The sequence below is a fragment of the Spea bombifrons genome, chromosome 10, assembly GCF_027358695.1.
Source record: "Spea bombifrons isolate aSpeBom1 chromosome 10, aSpeBom1.2.pri, whole genome shotgun sequence".
Classification (NCBI taxonomy): Eukaryota; Metazoa; Chordata; class Amphibia; order Anura; family Pelobatidae; genus Spea; species Spea bombifrons.
Genome location: NC_071096.1, coordinates 34,321,766 through 34,347,623, shown reverse-complemented (window position 1 = coordinate 34,347,623; position 25,858 = coordinate 34,321,766). Strand labels below are relative to the sequence as shown.

General features: G+C 43.0%; 2 protein-coding genes and 1 non-coding gene across 3 annotated transcripts; 2 read left to right on the top strand and 1 right to left on the bottom strand.

Moving 5' to 3' along the window:
• Positions 1-11: 11 nt before the first annotated feature.
• Positions 12-8,092, bottom strand: ADAT1 (adenosine deaminase tRNA specific 1). Its single transcript, XM_053449374.1, has 10 exons — positions 8,035-8,092; positions 7,120-7,274; positions 6,340-6,396; positions 5,400-5,454; positions 4,904-5,034; positions 4,095-4,638; positions 3,851-3,990; positions 3,076-3,175; positions 2,845-2,931; positions 12-758 (listed from the first exon to the last, which is right to left on the bottom strand). Exons 1-10 carry the CDS (start codon positions 8,052-8,054, stop codon positions 626-628), a joined length of 1,422 nt encoding a protein of 473 aa, XP_053305349.1. The 5' UTR covers positions 8,055-8,092; the 3' UTR covers positions 12-625.
• Positions 8,093-15,530: 7,438 nt separating this feature from the next.
• Positions 15,531-24,604, top strand: AP1G1 (adaptor related protein complex 1 subunit gamma 1). The gene is made up of 22 exons (XM_053449373.1): positions 15,531-15,734; positions 16,837-16,961; positions 17,226-17,367; positions 17,703-17,799; positions 17,915-17,991; positions 19,069-19,164; positions 19,588-19,668; positions 20,060-20,158; positions 20,447-20,502; positions 20,608-20,721; positions 21,151-21,291; positions 21,413-21,467; positions 21,622-21,744; positions 21,838-21,927; positions 22,006-22,133; positions 22,290-22,394; positions 22,471-22,612; positions 22,735-22,861; positions 22,994-23,080; positions 23,461-23,621; positions 23,905-24,003; positions 24,144-24,604. The coding sequence occupies exons 1-22, from the start codon at positions 15,534-15,536 to the stop codon at positions 24,243-24,245; spliced, it is 2,448 nt and encodes an 815-aa protein (XP_053305348.1). The 5' UTR covers positions 15,531-15,533; the 3' UTR covers positions 24,246-24,604.
• LOC128468096 (small nucleolar RNA SNORD71) lies at positions 20,986-21,070 on the top strand. The gene has a single exon (XR_008345813.1). It is a non-coding gene; the product is annotated as a small nucleolar RNA SNORD71 (small nucleolar RNA).
• Positions 24,605-25,858: the final 1,254 nt, after the last annotated feature.

Genomic DNA, 25,858 nt, shown 5'->3' with positions numbered 1-25,858 from the left:
TGCGTCACTCCTTTTATTCACACGGCTTTTATTAGATGGTTCTGCGGTTACTATAAAAATTGTCCGGCAAATTAATCAGAACCAAAACCAGCAACAACGGCATTCACTTTAGAGGTAAACTGTGATTTTTTTCCCCCAACTCTCCACAAATTGTTAGCATTCCGGTTACCCTGTGTTAACAACGGTTCGGAATGAAAACAACCTTGCTTGTATTTATGAATTAGAAAACCACAGAAAAATCACTAGGAACAATCACATTTGCAAAAGGTTACATATCCTGACAATTTGTACATTGGGTGGGAATTCACCTGTTACGATGAATTACCGTGTTGAAGAACCAGTGTCATGAGACGCAGTGATGGTGAGACATGGAACTCCCATCACCAAACTACAACTCCCATGAGTCTTTGCAAGCCTTACAGAGGCTAGGAGAGGCTTGTACGTGTTTATGGTAAATGTACTCCCTAGCGGACAGCCACTGCATTGTGTATTTACAGTTCAATGTACGTGGGATGGTTTTCTGATATGACAAAAAAAAGTCATATACCTTACTGTATAGTCTGCCATGATGATGAACTTTAATGCCAATGTTATAGTAAAACCATAATGTGTGTAAATGCTGCTTTCAGGTAAACAGAAGGTAATCACGCGGCGTTCGGATCCATGATGTGAATGTTTGTTCCCGTAACTGCCTCCAGGCTTCCTGGTAAGTGGTGGCTGCCTCTTTGTAATCACAATATGTCTTCAGTTCTCCAACGCTAAGGTTAAGCAGAGCATAACGTTACATACAGCACTTTTAGAGAACAGCGTTAGAAAATAAATGTCTACTCACAATTACAGTAATACAGATACCTACAGGAATAAAAAAAAAAAACAACAACATTTGCGGTAATTAATCTGCAAAGCCTGTAAAGAACTAGAACGTTAACGAAGAATTGTAGGGTTTATTCAGCAGATACCTCTGCATACAGTCAACGTATTCCTGTTTTTAGGTCCTATAGATTCCTCTGTATGTGTGGTTAGACAAACTGACACCTAAAGAAATGTAAAGAGGAACTGTATTCCACTTTAAAAAGATGCCCTCCGAGGACCCGAAAGCTTATGCAACTTTACACCTTTTTCTATGATGGCTTGAAAAAAAACATTGTGTTAATACCGCCATGTACTTTTCCTGTAGATTAGAACATCAGCAAATATTGTTATCTATATAAGTAATAAAATGGATAATACATGACCCAAACGCTAAGCCGAGCAAATTTGTTTAGAAGACCCAACCTTAAAAGGAACAGCTGCATGCTATACGGTATCTGAGAGCAGCGCATCTCCTCCTGCAGACTGTTTACAAAGGACGTGCCTGGAAGTGGCTTCAGGATCAAAGATAATGGCATCCCGGCATTGTGACATTAAACACCCCTTGTTAGAAACTGTGAGCACTCGGAGATAACGCTCCTGTGTAAACACCACGTAGTTTTCGTGAAGAGGGAGATTTAACTCACCAACCTTCCGATGCATTATGAAAGGCCAACCTTGGTAAGTTCCCCCTAAGGGGTCAAGCAAGGAAAGCTTACTGGGATTCGTCCTTCATAACGCCGAACAAGAACAAAAAATTAGGAAATAAATAAAACCTACAAATCTTATAAAACATATCTATAACAGAAACACGTGCCCTTTAATAAAGTGGACATGGCTCATACCCTTCCTGTCCTCAAGAACAACCAGTACCATGACAAAATAAATGCCAACTCTTCTACTATGTGTATTAGTTACGTGGCATAAGTAAGTGGCACGGACGACATCCACATTGTTCGATACATTCGATGTGGGTTTGGGGTGAAGTTAACGTTGCCATACAAACGACAGCTACAACTTAATGCTGTCATTTGCACATTAGTCTCCAATTTTGGATGCGGTACACAGGCAATAAATCCCGCAGCGGAGTATCCGTGAGGGCGAGGCCAGCTTACCGGGGACTAAGTAAATTGTTTGTTTTTACGGTGCTCTGAAATCAGATGTGTTCTCCTGGTAATAGAAGGTTCATTCATGAAACATGGTCCGAGAGCTCTACACAAGAGCTGGAAACATTTGCAGACATTAGACAATATTTCCTGGCAGCGGGACAAAGTGTGACTGCAGCCAGCGAGAAACCTAGGAGTGGTCGTGTTTAATCACTGGAGACTAATTTGGGGGAAAAGCGCTCAAAAGTAGTGTATATTCCTACACTGTACATAATTGCGACAATCATCAACATGACATTCATACATCAACAAGGATGATCCTGCACATCAGAGGGCTGATCGGCCGTAGATCTCCTCTGAACAATCCTTATCTAACAGATATTAGATGCACACACTGCCTCTAACTGGCATTAGCCACCAAACATGTCACATCCCATTTAAATCCAAAACCAGCTTTAACGCTGTTTCATTGCACCTTCCCACGTATGATGCATGCTGGCTTTTTCCAAATAAATCTCCCTGCCATGAGATAATTTCGTTTAGTAGTAACTAATGATCTATGTAAAAGACATTATTATTGATGCCCATTCCGCATACATAATCGTGTACTTACACATAAATTTACTGACAGGTTTGTTGGGGAAACACACAAAACTCCCTTTACTGAACAGAACACCATATAATATGCATCCTATGCACGTGATTTTCATCGTACACTGCACCGGAATATGATGGCGCTATATAAACAAATAATACACATGCAGACAATCATCGGGGCTTATTCACCGGACCATGAGCCAAGGAATAGTTCACTGGCTCAAACATTTTATCTCTCCTTATCGCCTAGTTAAGCGAATAAGCACTCTGTGTGCTTCACTGGTTGCTTTACCTGAGGGACTTAGAGAGCTGCTCTGGTGGTAATGTCTGAACCAGCTGCCGGAATGCCGCAAACAGCTCTGCTTTACAGATCCGTGACCTGCGGAAGATGGGAATAGTCAGCCACCTCTGCCGTTTATTTCTTTTCTTGAATGTTAAATACAGGACTTGTGATATATGTATAGTTTTCAGGATACCTGGGGTTTAAACTGCAGCAGCGGGCGACTGGTTTTGTTCTTCTTACCTGGACTGTGGGCTTCCAATCGCCTTTTTGGTTGTCCCTTGCCTGTAGCCATTTGCCGTGACGTCTAGCGGCTGGTGTGGCACCGCGCTCCAGCTAACAGCTGCAGAAAAGGAAGTAAAACTGATTGACATTCTAACATGGTAGGACAGGGCGCATGTAACAAGAAAAAAAAATAGAACATAAAAGGATAAGCATATATTTATCTGCATAGAAAAGTAAAAAAAAATAAAATAAAAAATCTGAAGTTTTATCCAGCCTGCAGGACTCCAGTTAAATAATAATAGCTGTATAACTGATAGCTTCCAGATTAAATAGCAAGCGAAAGACCATTCTTTTGATGTTTGCTCAGTTTTAATGAGTTAAAAGTCTTGTCTTCAATTACATAAACTTTGAAGAAGGGCTAGAAGCCAACCCTTAATATGCAGTTAATGCTTCACATTACTACTACGACAATATAACGATTCTGATTTGCAGTCTGACCGAAATATGGAGAGACTGTGTGATAGTAATAACCCATAGAAAGGGTAAAGAGTGTCAGGAAAGAACCTGCTAGACTGTGAAGGCCTTTCTGCGCATGTACTGGGATAAAAACCTGAGGAAATGCATCTTTAGCAATTATCCAAATGCTTCTCCAAATGCAGACACAAGGATCCGGTAAAAGGCCCGTCTCGTTATATGGATAATCCTGTGTTAATTATGATATTGATTGGGTGTCAGGTGAGAATTTGATACTATTTTGGGCTTAAATACGATGGCCAGCAAAAGATTGTCTCACCTGCCCCGCATGGAACAAGTTTTCTGGTGCAGCCCTTTTCCATAAGCGCATCTCTTCCATGATGAAAATGCAATTTTGACTGCAAGACTTGCACCTTTTCTATCCGAAATCCCTCTGGCAGTGATTCCACCTTAAGGCACCTGAAAAATAAGAAAAAGGTCCAGTCACGCTCCCTGACCCGTGCTCTGTGCGTAGAACTTAATAAATAATAATATAGCACAGTGCATTTTGGTCCACATATTACCTGTTGACAAGAGCTCGCTCCATAGCATCATGGCTGAATGGACACTTTCCGACCACAACCGCAGACAGATAGATAGGCCTCTGGAGGCAGTGCATGAGGAGAGCTCCCTGGCAGCCAAGCACATTCCAACGAGCCATCTTATCACTGCACGACATAGACAAAGTACGGTCCCCGCGGCCTGGTTTGATCCGGAGTACCCCAATGCTGTGATAATCAGCCCCCGAGTTACGACTGTCCTGAGTCTCTCCTGGGACACACTTTGCCCCAGTCCTGTACACATCCGCTACCGCCAAGGGCACTGGATCAGAAACCTTGCTTTCTTGGTGAGGAGGTTCAGCCCCTTTTGCCGTCTCTCCATCATCACGTTTGAACTTCTTATTTGTGGTACAGAGGTCGTCACCATTCCTCTTCCTTTTGTAGGTTGCGTTCAAGTGTCCGGGTACGTTGATGGTATCACCTGGATTTTCCCCATAACTCTCTGATGTTATTGTTGGAAAAAGCTGATCCTCACTGGCAAGCATAGGTATTATGGAGGCATCTCCACCTAATGGAAAAAAAAGAATCAAATTCATTTTACAAGGCAAGTAGTCATACGGAGAAGCAATGTCAATACCTCGTGCATACGCGAAACCTTCCTATTGTGTTAGAGATGTCGTCACTGCATCCCATGGAGCATTGCATGAATGGCGGTTTAGCCCAAGAAAAGTTACTTGATATATTTAATCACCAAGAAACAAACATAGACAAAGCACCGTAATTATTGACAGAGCACAATAGGGTATTAATTTACCCTTCTAACTAATACTTACATGGGGTATGGCTAGTAAAAAACACAAAGGAGATCTCTGGCTTTAATATCCACTTCCCTTCTTCAGAACCCGAAATAAACACACAGTCTGGGGCCTTTGACATTGTCAAGGATAGTTGGTGTAGGAGATACCTGCCCAAAGAAACAACCATCAGCTTAATAGTAAAATGACAATATAATAGGTGCAAAAAATGCAAGAACATGGAGGTCATTAATGGTAGAGATTTGCCTGAGACAAAAGAAGACACCAGAGACGAGATGACTCTCCCCTGATGCTCAGCACATTAAAGAACTTTATAGAAATATGTAATCATAATGGGTTCCAAACATCTAGAAAATAAAAAGGAATTAAACGCAATAATAACGAGAACACTGAAGCTTGTTATCTTGTCAATAGATGGTTTGTCGTTAATCTCCTAGTCTAACAATATTGTCTTTCATTTTCCGCGACGTTCATCATGCCCAAATAATAATGATGCACAATAAAGAATTCCTACCTCTGAAAACTCCTCTTTGCAATTATTTCTGCATGACTGTCTTGTAAAACATCGCCTACACGAGAAAAGGAAAAATGCAGGTTTTATTGCGGGAATGTTGTAAACCCAGACTTCATTATTAAATCAACTTTAAGAGCTGTGCTTTTCTGCTCAAATGTCCTTTTCTTGCACCACTGAAAGGCGCAGAGAGCCTTAGGAGATCATAGGGGGATCACCCACTATTAGTACATGCACTGCTCTGAGTGCCATTACGAAAGGCCTCCTAACGCTGCGGGCTTTCACTGGTGTTTTAAATGTTAACAAATAACTATTTTGTGTTGAGACACTGTTTACAGAACGTGTAAAAACTTCATACATGGACGGCTACAAATTGATTACATTATTGTTATTCTTATTATTTTGCGAGCCCAATTTTCTACAGAATATACATCGGAACAAGATCGAGAATAATTAGATTGTTAATATGAAGCTGAAGAGAATTGGAGGCCAGCGTTCTAAAATGTTTTATGTCTACAGAGCATTTTTAAAGACAATAGACACTTCACCGTCATGTGCCATGTAAAACCGATAAAAAAAAAATATATAGACAATTCAAAATATTGTTATTTTGTATATTATTGTACGATACACACACCTTTTGCATTTGCTACATATAAGAAGTGATTCCTACAAAGTTTGACAATAGGTCTGATCATCCTAGCAATCTGCTTATGAGACCACTTTGTGTTATTTGTGGTCATCAAAGCACAGTGCTACGACAGAGGCAGGTTAGGAGTGTTCAATACAGCAAAAAAAAACTGTGCAGCTCTAAATTTCAGTTCTATAGCCATTATAAATGTTCACTAATAAAATCAGAGAAGTGATTGAAACATAGAAAGTATTTAACTGTATGCATTAAACACCTCCTACTGGCATAATGCTGTAAAACAGAAGTCCTTACCAGTCTTGCGTATCTTTGACTGGCCAATGCATTTAGTTCCAGTTCCCATAGCAACCACTATAATTGGGGAAAAAGGTTAAACATAGTAAATTTAATATTAACTAAATAATATTAATCAAAGTGAAATATACAAATATTCAGATATATATATAATACTCTGCTATAAAGCTTTAGGATTTCGAAGTAACGATTTTGAGTGAAAAAATGCCGATAGCTGGCAGAATATTAGAAATGGTACATAAATATAAATTATTACTTATTCTTTATCTGAAAAGCACATACAGGCATTCCTTCTGTGAGAGCACCATCTAGTGGATGCTATTGGGTAGTACGGCTCCACAGAATGAATGGGGTTTGTATACTCAATAGTCACATTGGCGCTTCTGCACATTCAGATAACTAACGGGGTTAATGCTGCGCCATAATAAATCTAAGAGTGCACTTGCCCCATAATGCTATGTAGAAACTGAATTGCACTTTAGATACAGCAGCTGCTTCGTTGGTTTCTTTTAACGCAGTAAAATAATTTTAGGTGGGAGGCAGCACACTTTATGGCATAATCGCCTTTTTGTTCACAGATTTGACAGATGCATTACAGAAAAGTCTTGCCTCCAAACAGTTTACACGGACGCGACTGCATCCATTATTGAGTCATTCAATCTTTTAAATACGGTAACAACAATCTAATAGCGGAATGACATCAGAATGATGAAGTCAGAGGAAATGAAAGCTTCGCCAGGACGTGAAGTAACATTTTGTTCACTAAAGTGACAGCCGTACCTTTCTTAGTCGCGCCTTTCTCCGGTATGAGTTCTACTTGTATAACAGCTGCCAGGAGGGTCCACTCCCTGCTTGTGTCTGGCAGCCCCTGTTTAGGTAACTTGGTTCTGTAATGTTCATAACTCAAAGCAGCGATCTCGTCGGCAGTCCACGGCCTTTAACGATAAAATAAATACACAATGCGATGGCTTCATTACTATCTCCAATTATAATGACCTCAAAGAGAGTTTATGGAAGTGGATGCAGACATGCAGTAATGACATCACGTACGCTAAACGAATGCCTGATGCAATCATTTTTAAATTAGAAACACAGAATTAGCCGGCAGATCAGATCCATCGGGCCATCTAGTTTGCTTAAGTTTCCTGCTATAAAAATATTAATCAGTCGTTGGTTTCGTCAGGCTCAGAAGTCATACCGATCTTATAAATGTTTAATTTCTCTCACAGCATTGGTCTCTACCACTTCTGCTGGGTGGCTGTTCCACTAATCTACCACCCTCAGAGTACAGTAGTATTGATTTATAGTTTGCAGAGCTGCGCAACGTATAGGCGAAATTCCTAGCCGTACTAACTGACACGCGGCCAACTTGAATAATAATAATAATGTAATTTCATGTATTAGGTGAAAAACTCCAGCAAGCAGGATGATGATCAGTAAATAAATGATACTGAAGCCGTATGTGTCGGTCACCCCTGTCATAGCCAACGGCTGTCTTATTGCACAGTAAAGTGACACCAGACATGATACGCTTCCAGAACTGAAGGTCCAAGTCAGACAGGATCTGCAGAACTGCCCTCAGGGCAATATAATGACGGCAGGCAGGGGCACGGGGGGGTATTCAGAGTTTCCCACCCTTAAGATGCACCGTGAGGGGAGAACTGTGAGGCATTACGTGACTTCAGCGGGACCGACCTGCATTGTTCGCCCTCCATTACAGACACCAATCTGCGGGGTACGCCACCCCCGACTTTCCGACCAAACAGGGTAGCGGCTAGTTCCTACCCAGTAGAAGGACTCTGGTGATGTCAGCAGACCATGTGACTGTTTGGTCACATGGTACAAAGAACTACAGGAAAAAGAAGAAGCAGCAGCGCGGGAAGTGCAAATGACTGCAAATGAGCTGTGCTGGGCTGCTGTTTCTTTTTCAATAGCATGGGATGTGAGGATGAAGCTTTAACAGAACTCCTGAAAATACAGAATATCATGGAGGCAGAAGAAAACTTCAATCTGTGAAATAATTCACAGTGAGTCTCTCTCTCTCTCTCTGTGCCAGTGATTGTGTCTCTCTGTGCCAGTGGTTGTGTCTCTCTCTGTGCCAGTGATTGTGTCTCTGTCTCTGTGCCAGTGATTGTGTCTCTGTCTCTGTGCCAGTGATTGTGTCTCTGTCTCTGTGCCAGTGATTGTGTCTCTGTCTCTGTGCCAGTGATTGTGTCTCTGTCTCTGTGCCAGTGGTTGTGTCTCTCTCTGTGCCAGTGATTGTGTCTCTGTCTCTGTGCCAGTGATTGTGTCTCTGTCTCTGTGCCAGTGATTGTGTCTCTCTGTGCCAGTGATTGTGTCTCTCTCTGTGCCAGTGGTTGTGTGTCTCTCTCTCTCTGTGCCAGTGAGTGTCTCAGACTCTCTCTGTGCCAGTGTGTGTGTGTCTCTGTCTCTGTGCCAGTGTGTGTGTCTCTATCTCTGTGCCAGTGTGTGTCTCTGTCTCTGTGCCAGTGAGTGTGTCTCTCTCTCTGTGCCAGTGAGTGTATGTGTCTCTCTCTGTGCCAGTGAGTCTCTCTCTCTGTGCCAGTGAGTGTGTCTCGCTGTCTCTCTCTGTGCCAGTGAGTGTGTCTGGCTTTGTCTCTCTCTGTTCCAGTAAGTGCGTCTCTCGCGCCTCCGCTCAACTCTCCTGCACATCATTTTTTAGTGTATAGACTCATTTGTTATAGACTAAATGCCATGTCTGTAATTGAGACCTTCACAATGTATATGAGAATGTGATAAAATAAAGCAACAGCTGTATATGTTTCAAAATAATAGTAATAATAATAATAATATATGTTCACGAATAATTAAATGAACATAACGCATGTAATATATCTGGAATTGCAATTAAAAATCAGTTTGTTTGTTTTTTGTTTGTTTTTTTTTCTTTAACTAGATGTTTATACTGTTTTCTTCTTCTACAGTCTATCTCAACCACTCACAAAACATTAACTTTTTAGTGACATGGGTAGATTAATAGATTACGTCCTCATGGTGGCGGCTTTTTGGAATAGGAGCCAGGCATAAGCTGTTGCCCACCGAGTATTGTGCAGCGGACAAGTGCAAAGGTAGTGGGAACATCTCAGCTGTGTGCGTCGGACCGCCATACACAAGGGAGAATATCCAAGAAAAGCTCCATTGGTTGTGTCTTTCTCCTGCTCAGGTGATTAGGGACCACACAGGGTTAAGGTGTGAATCCAGGACAGATGGAAGACAATTGGAGTTATAAAAAGGACACGTCGGTACTCATTAACACAACAATTATTATTAGGAATATCTTTGGGTATGTTATGAAACCGCGTTAGATTAAATAAAATCTAATAGACAATGTTTCTGCCTTTTTGACCATGGCAAGACCATGGAAACAAGATTTCTCACTATGAACTGTCTAGTTCCTATTCCTGTAAGGGACCTGTGTGAGCTGGAGGTATGAAAGTCCTTTAGCTGGATAGAAACTAGATTTTTCACCGTAAACTGTTTAGTTCCTGTCCCAGTAAGGGACCTGTGTGAGCTTGAGGTATGAGTCCCTTTGCGGTATAAGAACTAGATATTGTATCCTTGTAAAGGACCATTGTTACCTGATGGTATAAAAGTCCTTTAGCTGGATGGGAACTAGATTTCTTACTATAAACCGTCTAGTTCCTATCCCTGTAAGGGACCTGTGTGAGCTAGAGGTATAAGGGTCCTTAAGCTGGATGGTAAATAGATTTCTCGCCATGAACCATCTAGTTCCTATCCGTTAACAGGACCTGGCCACGATGGAGCAAAAGGTCCTTTACAGGGATATAAACTAGCTCTCTTTCCATGAGTTGGATAGTTCCTATCCCTGTATAGGACCTGACCACTAGGGGGCAAAAGGTAATTTTGCTGGATAGAAAATAGCTCACACACACTGAGCAAGCTATTTCCTATCCCTGTAAAGGACATGGGCCTTCTATCGGATAGGAACTAGTCGCAACCGATGCAAGAGGTGACCCTCAATGACAGGTGCCCGTGACGTCACGCCGCCCGGCCCCTGGGTGGTGGTGTCAGGTGGCTTGTGACTTCACGGGCACCGCCCTCTCTCGCTTCCGGGTATGGCAGTGACGGGGCACTGAGCTGACGTCATCACTGGCAGCCCTTGACACTTCACTAGTGTTCCTCCGCCGAAAGCAAAGAGGTCCGGCCCGCCGCCATACCTTGGTTTCCGTACATCATTTTGACTGGCGGGGCTTCCCGGACGGCTGCTTGTCAGTGACTCCGTGTCATAAAACCGTTGGTCGGATCTACGGAATCGGCCCTGACGGGATCCTTCCGCGCAGCCGCGGTACTGCGGCCCAACAGCCGCCATTTTGGGTGTCCCGGAGCCGAGGAAAGAGCAGCACCACCGGGCGGTGAGAGCGGGCGCTGGGGGCTGTGACAGTGGCACTGGGTGGTAGGTAGGGCACCTTGGTGACTTGGGCCAAAAGGCGGAGGCCTCTCGGGTAGTTATTGAGGTAGAGGAGAGCCGTCTCGGGGGCTCTGATACAGGAGCTCGCAGCTGAGGGCGGGAGAGACCGGTGTGCAGGCGGAAGGGCCCCACAGGTTGGCCCTCGGACTGTCTCTGCAGGGGCCGTGTCCTGGGGAGACGGGGCAAGGTGTCTGAATGAAACCCGAAGCGCCTGTCAGGCCTCGGTAACAGCTGAGCTTGCAGGGGCTGTGACGTGACTAACCCACACATGGAGGGTAATGGGACTGAGCTCCCCCGGAACCCGGGGGCTGACAGCAGAGAAGCCTCGTTTATACCCCCGAGCACAGGGGTAAAGACATGGTGGACGGGGGCAGAAATAATAGCTACAACAGGGGAGCACTAGGGGGTCACTGAGTGTTGGTGGGGTAAGTGCATGAATGATGTCATAAACCAGGATGTGTTATTCAGAAAGCTGACTTCACTTTCTGATCTTTATTTCCTCCTTGCAGCGATTTTAACCGTTTATCTGCTTTTGAGTCTAAGTTTTATCTGGTGCTGAATGATGTCTTGTGGACCTCAGGTGCCCCAGAGGGGGCGGCGAGGCTGACATCATGCTGACATCAGAGTACCAAAGGGATGCTAATCTCGTGGGCTTCAGGTGAAGATCCGAACGATTGGGGAAAGGCTCATGTGGTTAATGGGGGGGCGTTTGACACGGTGTCAAATCTTTAACGGGATATAAAAATTTTTCTTGGAAACATGCGGCTCTTCTAATAAACTGTAGAAAGTGTAAATATACAGCGTCTAACGTTCTAACGAGATTCTTATCTCCAGAATGCTTTATTTACCCCAAACAGTTTTCATTTGTTATTGTAGACCAGCTGCAGCGGTTACCTGAGCAGATGTAAAAACAGAAAGTTTACTTTGGGTCGCATCCTTTTAGCCAAAAAGCGTTTTATTTCACTTACTGCAGCGAATACGTTATATTTTACCCTTACCGAAATCTCGTATCCTTACTGAATCGTTGTCGCGGTTTGTCCAGAAAGACACTAAACTCAGAGAAATTAAATAGGAAAGGCAGAGGTCGCTAAGACCCCTGGGACATGTTAAGAATAGAATGAGAACCATAGGGGAATAATGATGATGTCCGTGAATGAGCTCAGAAAGCTTGCAAGTGGCATGAATGTAATTGGCGATGAACATATTGTTACCTGGTGAGGCTTCTGGAAATTGGTGCAAGTGATGTAGGTATCATGAGAATATGATGCAATGTCATAGTATAGTGCTATAAATATATAATCAGAATATGGCATTAGAGTGACTTTTGGTATGTTGGGGGCTCAGATGGCACAGATGTTACATAGGTGGTGTTGAGGGGCGTGAGAGCCATGTGGATGATAGAGCACCGTCTTTCAGTTAGACTTTTTATGATGAGGGGTTAGTAACACAGGTCTGGGAGAAGGATATCCATGAGTGTTGGAGAAGACAGGATTGATGTTAGAAGCAAGATATTGTTGGTGAGAGGTAATCTAGAATTTAGGAAAGTGGACGTGGCCAGACTTGGCTTGGGAGGAACCAGGTATTCAGCTCCATTTAATTTCCCGGCATTTTAGAGGCGTCCAGCAGGGCTTTAGGTGGACTTGGTTCGTCGTCGCACAAGACGCCTCTTTGCTTAGGATCAGATGCGATTAGACCAGGCGGTGATTCTCTACAGATGTTTAAAGGGTGGAGGGTCTCCATAGGTGACTCACAGATGTGTCATTGATGTATCGATCAATAAACAGGAGAGTCTAAAGCCGGGCAAATATAGGACAAAAAGAGAAATCAATGCAGCCAGGTAAGAAATGCGAGCAACAGAGAGGAGTGTGATTGGCAGTATTATAGATTGGAGCGGGGTGGAGGGCAGTTACTGTTGAAGGAAAATTAGAGGAGGGAGCAGTTTGGTTATTACTATTTATATCGCGACATACATTAGGGATCGCTTACATGTGGTCTGGCCTGGAGGCTTCAGGTGTGTAACATAAGTATATCGGATGTAGGTCGAAGTTATGCAGGATTTAAGAAACTATTAAAGGAACAAGCTTAATGTTTGTCTAAGAACCTTGAACCACATATATGGCGATATTAAGTAGAAAAAGTTACATGCCAGTCTTAAAGTTTTAGGAGCCAGGTTTGTGAGTCAGAAGGGTCAGGCGGTGGCAAAAGCTGTCCTTAAAAACAGGTAGCCGTAGGTAATAGAAAGGTGTGAAATAAGAATAAAGCAATAAGAACGGTCCATTTGTGTTCCCCGCGGCATCTTCCCGTATTTAATTATTTTGTATGAATGTATAAGGGGTTCCTGAGCTGTAAGAAATGTTATTTTGAGAACACAGGACATTTTAGTACCAGACAAACTCAGGAACCGATGAAAGGCTTAGGTGTGCGTTCTTTTTTATTTATTTTTTTTAACGATACAAGTGTAGCTAGGCTGCTTTCAGGACCGGGTTACGAAGTAGCATTCCAGGCACTGATCCATGGAGACGAGGCATGCCGCTTTCTGTTAATGTTAAAAAACAAGATTACTCTTTGAGACTCGACGGCCTTACGGGATTTGGTAAACAGATCTTGCGTTTTGTAACAGTCGGCAGGGCAGCGGGGAGAAGCTGCCTGCGGCGATGAAGGGCATAGCCGTGTTCTCGCTGGTCAGTGCTGAGGGGATGATGGGGGAGGCAGCGCTTTGTGCGTTGGATTCTTCCCCGCTGGGCTGCAGGTCTTTTGCTGGATGTTGGGTCTGCGATCATGTGACGTCTGAGCCCCTGTGGAATGCACACAGCGATAGGCTAATTCCCTCATATTTTCTTTTACCCTCTCTTGATTTGTTGGATGTTTTCTCTTTTTCTTGCTCCATTGCCCTCTTTTCTAGACCCTCTATCCATTCTTTTTTCCTCTTCGCATCCCTGGTGTCGCCTGTCCCTGCACCTGCTCTTTGTCTCTGTTCTCTAAGAACTGTACTACAGAAAAGAAAAATAGAGACTAAGTGCTAGGAGCAGGCAATTAAAAAAATAAAAAATAAAGTAAAAATGAAAAATCCCAAGGATTTAACAGACTGCATTGAAGACGAGACAGCAAGTTCTTTGGCGGTATGTTTACTCATCTTATCTGCCATCATAATTTAGGTTTCTTTTGGCAGGAATAAGAGAGATAAAGCTTATTAGATGAAAATATTTCCAATGAAAAGAATAATATTTTAACTATTAACAAAACAATAACAGGGCTCTTTCATTTTGCAACAATTTGTTTGCTCTCCATTAAGTTTGTTATTGTATTGTTTGTTGTTTTTTCAAAGGAGAGATTTACGGTGCTGAAAACTATTAATTTCCCTTTTATTTTTTAAATATTTGAGTGTGTGCAGACACAGCGAGGGGGTGACCCTGGGAGTGGACCCACTGGTGTCCCGCGTGCCCCGAAAGACCTTGTTTAGAAATGCCTGCTTGGCAAAATTTACTCCAATCCCAGTCTAGACGTAGTCTACAAAACATAACTAAATTCTTAGCGGAGGTCCGTGTCACATAAGACAATTCACTGATTTATATGTATTGTTTAATGGAGAACTGTAAGAGTAGTGGGTATCTTGAGTGGCCAGCCAGTGGGGGTTGCATAAGTGCTCCAGAGCCCCTCACTGCACTCATTCTGACAAGCAATTTAGTGAGATAACCCGGGGTTCAGAATTCACAGAGAGAGGAACTGGTAATATTTGATTTTTGTTTACATATTTATATTATATAATTTTTTTTTTTTTGTGTGTCGGAATTATTTCTCAAAACAGATTACGTGAAGTTAAGCCTTTTGGTGGTTATGGGGAGAGTAACGATAGCTTACTGCCTTGGCATTTAAATGCATCGCGTGGATTACATTACAACCTCTGGAAAACGCGTCTGACCTGAGTCTTTTGTTCCTTCTCAGACTATTCTAGCCTCGCCACCTTCGTTACCTTTCAGATGCATCTCTATTATTAAACATTCTTTCTTTTAATTAAACGTCCCAATTATCAAAGACTCCCCATGTGAAAAGGGCCTTTCTTTAACATTGATACAGCAGAAAAAAATAGGAAGTGTCTGACGTGATATCCTAATAAAAGTATGACTGCACAGGTTGCACTATTGATCATAAAGTATTGATCGGTGCATGCCTTTTTCCTCCCCTCCTCGGCAAATGGGCTGCCGCTCGGCCGGCGAGAGTGTGAGTGGAAGCCGGTGAGGTTTTGGCCGGAGCCTTGCTGGGTAACTCCTGTGTGCTGATCGGGTTACACGCGGTGACGGTTCTCAAAAGAAATGGTGTCTAGGAAACCGTTACGACCGGCATTCCACTTAATAAAATAGGAAACCAGTATTTTCAGTTTGCCTGAAGCGGGTAATGAAATCCCAAATGGCTTCCAGGGAGGAGCTCTTTAGGAAAGAGGTTTTGTTTTTTTTTGCTGTCAAGTAAAGAAAACCATCATTGGGATTAAGGAGAAGTATAATCATTACTGCAAGGTTTTAGTGTTGTATGTAACACTCCCAGGATGGCCGGAGAGAGATGAGAGATGGATACTGTAGCTCGGCATGTATTTGTAAGCGAGGGTTCCGTTGTTTCAGAATATGGGGGTTCCCATTAAGCTTCTAGCTGCTTTACTGATTTATATATCTCTGTAGAAACCTGTGGGGTCTCTTTGGTTTTTGCAATACAGCACTAATGTCCTGTTTTTCTTTTGCGTCTCGTGCAGAGAATGCCGGCCCCTATCAGACTGCGGGAGCTGATCCGGACTATCCGGACAGCGCGCACACAGGCGGAGGAGCGGGAGATGATCCAGAAGGAGTGTGCAGCAATTCGCTCATCATTCCGCGAGGAGGACAACACCTATCGGTGCCGCAATGTGGCAAAGCTACTGTACATGCATATGCTGGGGTACCCTGCTCACTTTGGACAGGTGAGTACAATTTCTGTCCATACACTGGGGATATTCACTAAAGGGAGAATTGGCAAGGTGGGTTTCCAGCTTCTTGACTTCACTATACAGTATGGAGAGCCAACCCCAGTCAGCTTCTGCTGCAGGATAGCGCTTGGCTGGCCCTGTATAATGTATAATTAGTGAGATTTCTTCAGTCACCTCAACCATTGAACTATACATTATACAGGGCCTGCTCAGCTCTTCTAACCTGAATATCCAGCTAATGTTGGCTGTTTATAATGAATAGTGACGTGAGAGAGTTAAAAACTGCAATGCTCCTGCAAAGTCTCTTGACAAGTGGTGCTTTAATGAATAGACCCCTATGTGCCATTGCACGGGAGAATTCGGCCATTGCACGGGACAGACTTCTCATGTTACAGCATGGGGACGTTTTCGTTGAGCTGAAGGCTTATTATTGCGTGGGTTCTCGGAGGTAGTAAAACGTATCGGTGACAGCGGCTTCTCAGGAGCCATTCTCATAAACACAGGTGCTTTTCCCAGTCAGTGGGCTGCTGATTAACCCACCTGTGCTCATGTCATAAAGGCGCTGATCTTCTCGCTGGGGCTGTGTAAAAGCATATGCATAGCCTGCTTACATGCAGCCACGCTCTCTGTGATCTCATATTTACATGTTACACGTTTCTTCTGTTCTGCCAATGTTTTCCTTTTAAATACTAATTTATCTGACAATTGGCAATTTTGTCCTTTGTGCGAGTGCACAATGAGGATTTTGCAGTGTAAGCCCTCCTGATTATTACAGGGTCTCATCACGTGAGCGCAGGTGGATCAATCGGTCAAATGTGCTAATTATATAGCCACCTGTGTCCCTCTGACTAGAAAGTCAAAATGTGTCTGCAGGATACTGAGGAATTGCAAGGTATACCTTGCTTTAGTGTAAAATATATATATATTTGTGTGCCTCAGCCGCATTCACTGTGCTGTCATGTGTGCGACTGTTATCAGGAAGAATGCCCATACGGTTACACGTGTAAATATGTGTAAACAGTCTAAAGAGGTAGCATGGGGAAATGTGTCAAGTATTGTGATTAAGCTCCTGTGTTTTGTGTCCTTTTTTTCGCAGTTGGAGTGCCTGAAGCTTATCGCCTCTCAGAAGTTCACAGATAAACGGATTGGGTACCTCGGTGCAATGCTTCTCTTGGATGAGAGACAAGATGTCCATTTGTTGATGACAAACTGCATCAAGAAGTAAGAAACATGGCACTCTGCCCAATGTAACTGGTCCTTACAATACCCAGGTAGTTGAAGTAGAGTTCTATTGGTGAATTGTGCAGGATTACAGTATCGGACTGTATATATTACTAATTTATTTTACTTGGCTCTGCAATTTCAGGGTCAAAACTGCGCTGGCATAAGATAGTCCACTCTGTATATTTAAACCTATGGCTGAGATTCTTTGGCTGATCCCCATCACTATCATCATGTGTTCTATACTTTGTGCCTTTATTTTAGTGACCTGAATCATAGCACTCAGTATGTGCAAGGGTTGGCGCTCTGTACATTGGGCTGCATGGGATCCTCCGAAATGTGCAGAGATTTGGCAGGAGAGGTGGAAAAACTACTGAAAACGTCCAATTCTTACCTACGGAAAAAGGTATCCATAGTTATGTTTGTCCCCATCTACCCAGATATGGATAATACAAATACACACAGATATGCATATGCTGTCAATACAAATAATATACACAACTACTGGCATTATGAAATAAAGGTGCTTAATTTAAAATGTGCTACATTCCCTTTCTACACGTTCTTTTGGATAATGACAAACTGCGTGCTGCTTTTTTTAAATAGATAAAATGTCCTAAGTCTAGGGCTTAGAATGCAATGTTGTGTTTGTTGATTCACAGTAGGGCCCTTTAAATTATTTTGGAGGCAGATCTCGCCTTTTTGGCCGGATTCCTTGTTTAACCTCTTTTTACGACATAGGCTGCTCTGTGCGCTGTTCACGTCATCAGAAAAGTCCCCGAGCTCATGGAAATGTTTTTACCAGCAACAAAGAACCTGCTCAATGAGAAGAATCATGGTAAGTTGTGAGGAAGACCTCCCAATCTTGCCCATGCAGTTCTATTCCATTATGATAGAAGGCTTGTGTTACCCCTGGTGTGTAAATTTTTTTATTATTATTCTAATAAATACAGGAGTTCTTCACACCTCAGTCGTGCTCCTCACAGAGATGTGCGAGCGGAGCCCAGATATGCTCACTCACTTTAGGAAGGTAGGAATTGGATTTTTGCTTCTAAACCAATGTGCTCGAGTAGCGTAATTGCATTAGCAATAAGGGTAGAGTTCTAATGTGCTCTGGTCTGCCCATACATTGTAGTTCTTCTTTTGAGTAAAAAACACTAATTTAACTACCCATTGGTAATGTGTCCTATACACTATAACTGATTTGCATGTTCAGGGTTGTGACTGGTTAGGAGAAAAGAATATTCTCACTACTCCGGTATATACAAACACTTTAAAATAGACCTTTTGATGTCTGCGGCAGTGTAAGCCCTCCTGATTATTACAGGGTCTGGTCACATGAGCGCAGGGGGATCAGTTGGTCGCTGAGCCAGGCTTGTGCTGAATAAATAGCCTCCTGTGTCCCTCTGAGTAGAAAGTCATACAGACAGGAGCCTGGGATATTGGTTGAGGAAACTGTGTGTATATATTTATTGCAGGGAAAAGCAGTTTCATAATTCCCAGCGCTGGCCTTTATGATTTTATGAAATAGACACCCTTTTCCAGCTCACAGTTATAGTAATAAGTAACATGTGAGTGACGGGTAGCAGGGCTGCCTGTTTGAGCTCTGTAAGTTTAATTTATCACAGAGCAGTAAAGCATGTGCTCTGCCGACCAGTGTCCCTAACTCCTGCTTCCTGTCTTTTGTTCTCTGTCTGCTTGGGATCCTGCTGAATGATAGAATGAAAAGGTAAGAGTTGTTGGTTCTCTTTGTGTTGACTTACCAGTTCAGTAGTCGGTAGAACTAAGCTTTTTATGACGTACACCAATCTTTAGCGATTAAAACCCACCCTTGATGCTTGTATAGCGGTGCTCACCTTATCTAATAAAGCTGCCACCAGTCTATGCCTTGGCTTGATCAGTCTCCAATCAGCATTTTTTATTTAATTTTTTTGTAACCTATGTTGGATGCAGCCCTCACCAGCCTGTACTGTACATGTCTGATTTGTGCTTTGGTCATAGTACTTGTGTGTGGTTGGGCTGGCTGTAATGTCCCATTTCTAATCATGGCAGTATTATTACCTTCTTGTGTTCGAGCCACTGAGTTTACATTCTGCTTTTCCTACAGCTCGTCCCTCAGTTAGTTCGAATACTTAAGAACCTCATTATGTCCGGATATTCTCCAGAGCATGATGTGTCTGGCATCAGTGACCCCTTTTTGCAGGTAAGTGGTATTGAGAAAAGCCACGTGTTATGCGTTACCGGACCGAATTGTCAGCTGATATAGTGAAGAAATTTGACCCTCCTCTCCACGCTTCTTTGTCTTATGCAGTCTCTTATCCTTTTGTGTCTGTCTAGGTAAGGTATAGGGCTGCCCTGTGCTATGGTGAAGTTGCTATGCATGCTTTTCCACAGTTAACTCCCTTTGATTGCCTGAGATCTCTGTTCATTATGGGTTACTTTACTCTGTAGCTCGTGGAGGAACGGAGGTTTTGCATTTCTTGTCGCTGTGCTGAGACTCCAGTAAACCAGCACAAGCTGCTCCTGTTCCTATGTGCAATAATTTATTTGTTGACGTGCTCTTCTCAAATGTGCCTGCTTTGCAACTGAATCTTGATGTACACTTTATTTATTTTTTTCTTAACAGGTTCGAATATTAAGGCTTCTGAGAATCCTTGGTAGAAATGACGATGACTCGAGTGAAGCCATGAATGATATCTTGGCTCAGGTGAGCAAGTTTAGCAATTCATAAAGAGACAATGTATAAAAAGCAATCAGTGTCTGTCTAAAAAGTCAGGAGATGCCGTGTATAAAAAGTAATTCTGGTGCATAGTGTCAGACTTGAAATTTATTACTTCACTTTGATAGAGGTAATATCCACTATTAATAGTAAAGGCTGAATGCACAAGTTCGGAGATAAGGCTGTGTCAGTGTTGTAGAATAGAGGGGGCATGTGTGGTACTTACGTCGTGGCTGCTATTCACAAGAGGGGGCTTTGTGAATTTTGTATCAGAAAGAGCTCTGGCTTAAGATACCTGGATTTTGGAGGTTTGGGTAATGGAAGGGTAGGGCGGGAAGGGCCAAAGCCAACTATAATGCACAATGTTTTTCAATTTTAGGTTGCAACCAATACTGAGACCAGTAAAAACGTTGGCAATGCTATTCTGTATGAAACGGTTTTGACAATTATGGATATAAAATCAGAAAGTGGCCTGCGGGTGTGTATAACAGTTCTATCCCGATCTATTCAGTTATACAAGTCACCGATCCCTTGTACATTTGACCTGGAGACCTGTAATTTCTTCTGTCCTTCACCTCCATTATTTAGGTGCCATAAACCCCCCCCTCACCTGTATTACTCTTTGTCTTGCCTGTAAAGTTGCGTATTTTGTCTCTGTGGGACTGTTGGTCCATTTTACAAACTTCCATATTTCTTCCTCCTCTTTGCATGTGCTACCCCCTGCCTGTAACTCGCTTTAAATCTGGTTTTGTTAACCTCTTTACAGGTACTGGCTATTAATATTTTAGGAAGATTCTTATTAAATAATGACAAGAATATCCGGTGAGTATTCGCGGAGGATCTTCCTATTCTAGGTGGCTGATTAAGGTAGACCCTATAACTGGGCTGCGTTTTGGCTGGAGCAAAGGATTTATGTTTCTTTTCCAGATATGTGGCTTTGACTTCCCTGTTAAAGACGGTTCAAACGGACCACAATGCAGTACAGAGACACCGCAGCACCATTGTGGATTGTCTGAAAGACTTGGACGTGTCTATTAAGCGGTAAGAAATGTACATTAATAGAGCGGATTCAAGAAGTACACAACAGACTTTCTGGCCTACTCTTTCTATCCATTCTGCCACCTTAATGTACCACTGTATGTTTCATAATTGTTTTCATAGTTATTATTGAGATCATGTGTAGACTTTGCTTACTCTAGTTTGTGGTATTCACAGTAGGGCACTTCCATGTATTTTGCACCTGTGCTGTAAAACAGGTTCAGTCCAGGTCCACATAGTGATGTTACCTGCATCGAAAGGAAGGTGTTGGCCCTGTTGAATGATGATTATTGAGTGATCCATCGGCTGAGTTTTGTCACTGTGCTGATACTTTAAAACCTGACAACACCAACACCTGTCCTGCAAAAGTATCTCAAGGTAAATGTAGCAGCTGTATAAGGAGTAGCCTCTAACTATTGCACTATTGTCTAGGCGCGCAATGGAGCTGAGCTTTGCTTTGGTGAACGGAAACAACATTCGTGGCATGATGAAAGAGCTGCTATACTTCCTGGACTCCTGTGAACCCGAATTTAAAGCCGACTGTGCCTCTGGGATCTTCCTAGCTGCAGAAAAGTAAGAACGTTGGAATTGTACAGCCAGCACCCTAACTCGCCGGGGGAGAATGAATGAACCCGTATCTGTGAATTAAAGGGATGTCTGGGTATTGTTTTCTCACCTGCCTGTTTTCTTGTAGGTATGCTCCTTCAAAAAGGTGGCACATAGACACTATTATGAGAGTCCTCACTACGGTAAGCGCATAACATTAAATATAGTAGTCTTTGATTTCTCACATTTACTACCCTCTTTTCCTGGTTCAAATTATCTTTCATTTGAATGTGTTTTTGGCTTTGTTGCTTTAGTCTTTGCAGTTTGACAGCATCTGTCTCTCGCCTTGTATTTTAGGCGGGAGGTTATGTACGAGATGACTCGGTCCCAAATCTTATTCAGCTCATCACCAATAGCTCAGAGATGCACGAATACACCGTACAGAAGCTCTACAAGGCATTAGTGGATGACATATCTCAGGTATGCTTCCTTATTGTGCGGGAATTGCCCAGAGCATGTAGTACCAACAATGTTAATGTTGTGATTCTGAAGTGCAACCACTGTTCCCTGTAGCAACCGCTGGTCCAGGTGGCCTCCTGGTGTATAGGAGAGTATGGAGACCTGCTGGTGTCTGGACAATGTGAAGAAGAAGAGCCAATCCAGGTAATAAAGGTTTCTGAGGAGGACAGTTTATGGTGGGTTTAAACGTAGAGCGTCTCAAGATCTTGTGTCTCATCTCAGGTCACAGAAGATGAAGTTCTGGATATTTTAGAGAGCGTTCTCATCTCAAACATGTCCGCATCAGTTACCCGTGGCTTTGCCCTGACGGCCATTATGAAAAACTCCACTAGGTTCAACAACACTGTAAAGTAAGTATATGAATGCAGTGATAAAGTAAATAAATGTAAGAGGGAGGGAAAACGGCAAAGAATTATCGTGACAAAAAGCTGCTTTGGAAAGGATGGGGCGAGACTATGCTATTGATCTAGGTGTTAAATTAGTAACATGCTGTTTGTTCTCTGCAGTCGCATAAAGAAGGTGGTTTCAATCTACGGCAGCAGCATTGATGTCGAGCTGCAGCAAAGAGCGGTGGAATACAATGCTTTGTTTAAGAAGTATGACCATATGAGGTAAGCTGGGACCTGCTCTTATGTCCGTGACAGATGTCTCTTACTTGTTGGAAGTCTGACTGTTGTTTCTCTGTAGGTCTGCACTTTTGGAGAGAATGCCCATCATGGAGAAAACTCTCTCAAATGGACCAACAGACTTGGCCCAAACCAACGGAGAAACAGAACTTGCGATAACAGAAAGTAAACCAGTTCCATCCAACCAGCAGCCAATCAGCCAGGTAAGCAAAAAACCTTACATTTTGTCCATTTAGGTGGAGAGCATTGAACAACTTTTCTCTTCCGGTGGACCACTGATGATTTCTAAATCAGCCTGTATTATGACTTTTTCCTTGTCTTGCAGGCTAATGATTTATTAGACCTCTTAGGAGGAAACGATATTCAGTTGGTTATTCCCACAGCGCCTCCTCCTAAACAGTCATCTGCCGGAGGGGAACTATTAGATCTTCTTGGAGACCTAAACCTTGGTGGTGAGTGCTAGAACTTTAGTTTTTCTATAAACATGAGGTCAACTATGTGCTACTCAACAATAAGACCTCAGATCCCCTTTTTATTCATTGAAGACTTGACTAACAAGTTGTTACTTGTGAAAAATCTTACAGGGCCTCCTGCTCCCATCCCTCAGATGCCGGCCCCTCAGCTCTTGTTAGACGGACTCTCATCACAGCCTCTGTTCAATGATATTTCAGGTCGGTGTTCCACGTGACTCGTTTTTTTGTGTTTTGGGGGGCAAAAATAGCTCAAACAATACAGTACAAAGAAAAGTATTATACAGCCATAAAGTAAACATATAAACAAATGTTTTGCACCAGCTGTTTCATTGGTGTAAATGTGTGGAATTATGGTAAGATAAGGACTTCCTTACATTTCTCTAGTTTTCCCTTGAAACACTTTACCCTTCTGCCCTGGGTTCCATTACATATCACATTTCTTCTAAATACAAAAGGCTGGCATTGCAGGTACAAGTATTCTGCTTTGTTTGCACACTTAGTAATAAACTGTATTACGAGTGTCCCGCTCCTCCCTGTACCAAACTAAACCTCCGTGACTAATCTTTCCTTTCTTGTAGGTATTCCACCCATCACTGCATACAACAAGAATGGCTTGAAGATAGACTTCACTTTCGAGAGATCCGGTGGAAACTCCAATGTGACTGTGATAACGACACAGGCGTCCAACAGCACGGATAGTGAAATGACAGACTTTGTGTTCCAGGCGGCAGTACCAAAGGTATCCAATGAAAGTGACGGAATGTATCAGTGACTACCTTCCCAAATACATTGCCCATAGGCGTTTTTTACATGATAGGTGCTAGTAGATACTTTAATCTCTGTATTCTGCTGGGTTTGTAGCGGACAATCTGATGGTAGCACAGACCGTGACATAGGCATGCTATAGTCCCTGTGTGCCAGACTAAAGCTCACAATTGTGAATGTAGGGGTATGTTTAACAGTAGTTCATATATAGTTGGAAACTAATTCTTTTTTTTTTTTCTTTTTTTTTTTTTTGCCAGACGTTCCAGCTGCAGCTCCTCTCCCCAAGCAGTAATGTCCTTCCAGCATTCAACTCTGGGAGTGTCACACAGGTCATTAAAGTTCTCAACCCCCAGAAAGTAAGTCCCTGCTTATTTTCCTGATCTTTCTTGTGCCTCCTGGCTCCCTCCTGCAAAACGTATGTCCACGTTGTTTTGTATGTAACCCATGCTTTGCTCATGTGAATTTTTGTCTTTTTTTTTTTTTATTATTATTCTAGCAACAGCTGCGCATGCGGATCAAATTGACATATAATCATAAGGGCTCGGCTATGCAGGACCTTGCCGAAGTAAGCAACTTCCCTCCTCAGTCCTGGCAATAAGATGGAGCTGTGCCCATGCTCACTCTCCCCACCCCAGCTGAAGGAACTCTGGGCTGAAGCCTCTGCCCCTGGATTGCCAATGATTGCACTTTGGGCCTTGGGGAAGCAGAGAAGATTGAGGGACATTCTGCCACTGAATGACGCAATGAACGCAAGGCGAGGACATTGCTGCTCCTCCTATTTCCAACTTGGGACGGAGCAGCCTGGCCTCTCCAGATCCTCGCCTGTACCACAGGGAAACAGTCGGCTTTCCCTGAATGGATCTCCTGGGATTTTGTGTTCTTACCCTCCCCATCTCACTCTGTACATTCCTGCAGCCTTGTTTCCCCACTCACACTCGCCTACCCTCCGGACTCTTTCCCAGCTTTTAGAATGTGGTTTGGTCAGATCCTGTGCCTGGGGCATATTTGCTTCTCCGTTGCCACTGCTCAGTTTGCTTGTGCACACCTTCCATTGGGTTCACGCTAGTGCCGAGAGGGTAGATTTGCAGGTTTCCATGATTTTTAGTAACAAATGGCTGCCGCTTCATGCTACGCAGGTAAATGTTACCAGTCTATATTGCGGTGAGCTGTATACTGGTTAACCTTGCCTAACCTATTTTTAGAATGGTAGAGGACTGATAGATAGTTTGTGTGTGAAATATGAAGGAGCTAAAACATTCCTGAAAAGCAGACTTGCCTTTACCGTTTTATTTATATTTTTTCTCCTTAAGGATTATGTAGTAGATATTTAAATATATAAAAAGTTACTGGAATAAACACTCGGACCTTCAGGAGCTTGTTAAACAGCACAGATCTAGAGGCCTCAGTAAGTAACAGTATGTGTCTTCTAAATCTTTTCATATTGGTTAAGGCTGCTCATAACACTATTATTTAACTCATTAGATATAGTGTTCCTGGTAGTGATGGTGACAAAACATTTCGTGTCCCACTGTCAATTTGTAGTTGGCGAGACAAAGTACTGAGTCTGGGGTTATTGGGGAAGGTGATGGTGACCCTTGCTAGCCAAGGACCCGGGCTGGATTTGGTGCAGCTTCCTGGAGGCGTACAGTTTGCCGCTGTCTTGTAGAAGACCGATGAAAGCTTGCTTTTTATATTCTGAACAAAGAGCCAGAGCTGAAGGTGCTGGCAGGACCAAGGTCTAGCTTCCCCAGGCACAGGCCCTGCCACTCTCTGAGCAGACATTTGCCGGAAGGAGCCAAGGGCTGCTGTGCAAGACTCCCCTCCTGACGCAAACCTTGGCTTCACGGGTATTTTGTCTTTGTCTGCGCAGACGCTTTCTTTGGCCATGTTTTTTTATTTTCTGTTTGGGGCAAGCTTATGCCCCACACTGTTCCTATAAACTCATTTTCCCCCCTTTGCTGTTCCGGTAAGTTACATGTTCCCTAACATCCACCTGGTGGCCGCATTCAAAAGAACATTCAAATTCCATCTGTGAGTGGGGTGGCTAACGAACTGCTATTACTGAAGACTTAATTTTGAGATGTAAAAGCAAACTTGTAAAAAATAAATAAAAATAAAAGTCTTTGGGGAGCATTAAGGGTGTAAACATTTTCATGGGGTACTTAGACTGCTGTGTATTATCGTCTTTTGGTTGAAACAAATTATGACAAG

Excerpts from the sequence above, each read along its gene's own strand:
- ADAT1 (XM_053449374.1), bottom strand. The coding sequence starts at position 8,054 with ATGGAGGGCGAACAATGCAG. Across the intron at positions 3,176-3,850 it reads ACTTGTTCCATGCGGGGCAG|CTGTTAGCTGGAGCGCGGTG; the intron begins GTGAGACAATCT and ends CCTTTTCTGCAG. Across the intron at positions 2,932-3,075 it reads ATTGGAAGCCCACAGTCCAG|GTCACGGATCTGTAAAGCAG; the intron begins GTAAGAAGAACA and ends CATCTTCCGCAG.
- AP1G1 (XM_053449373.1), top strand. The coding sequence starts at position 15,534 with ATGCCGGCCCCTATCAGACTGCGGGAGCTGATCCGGACTATCCGGACA. Across the intron at positions 16,962-17,225 it reads ATGACAAACTGCATCAAGAA|TGACCTGAATCATAGCACTC; the intron begins GTAAGAAACATG and ends CCTTTATTTTAG. Across the intron at positions 21,745-21,837 it reads TAGTGGATGACATATCTCAG|CAACCGCTGGTCCAGGTGGC; the intron begins GTATGCTTCCTT and ends TGTTCCCTGTAG.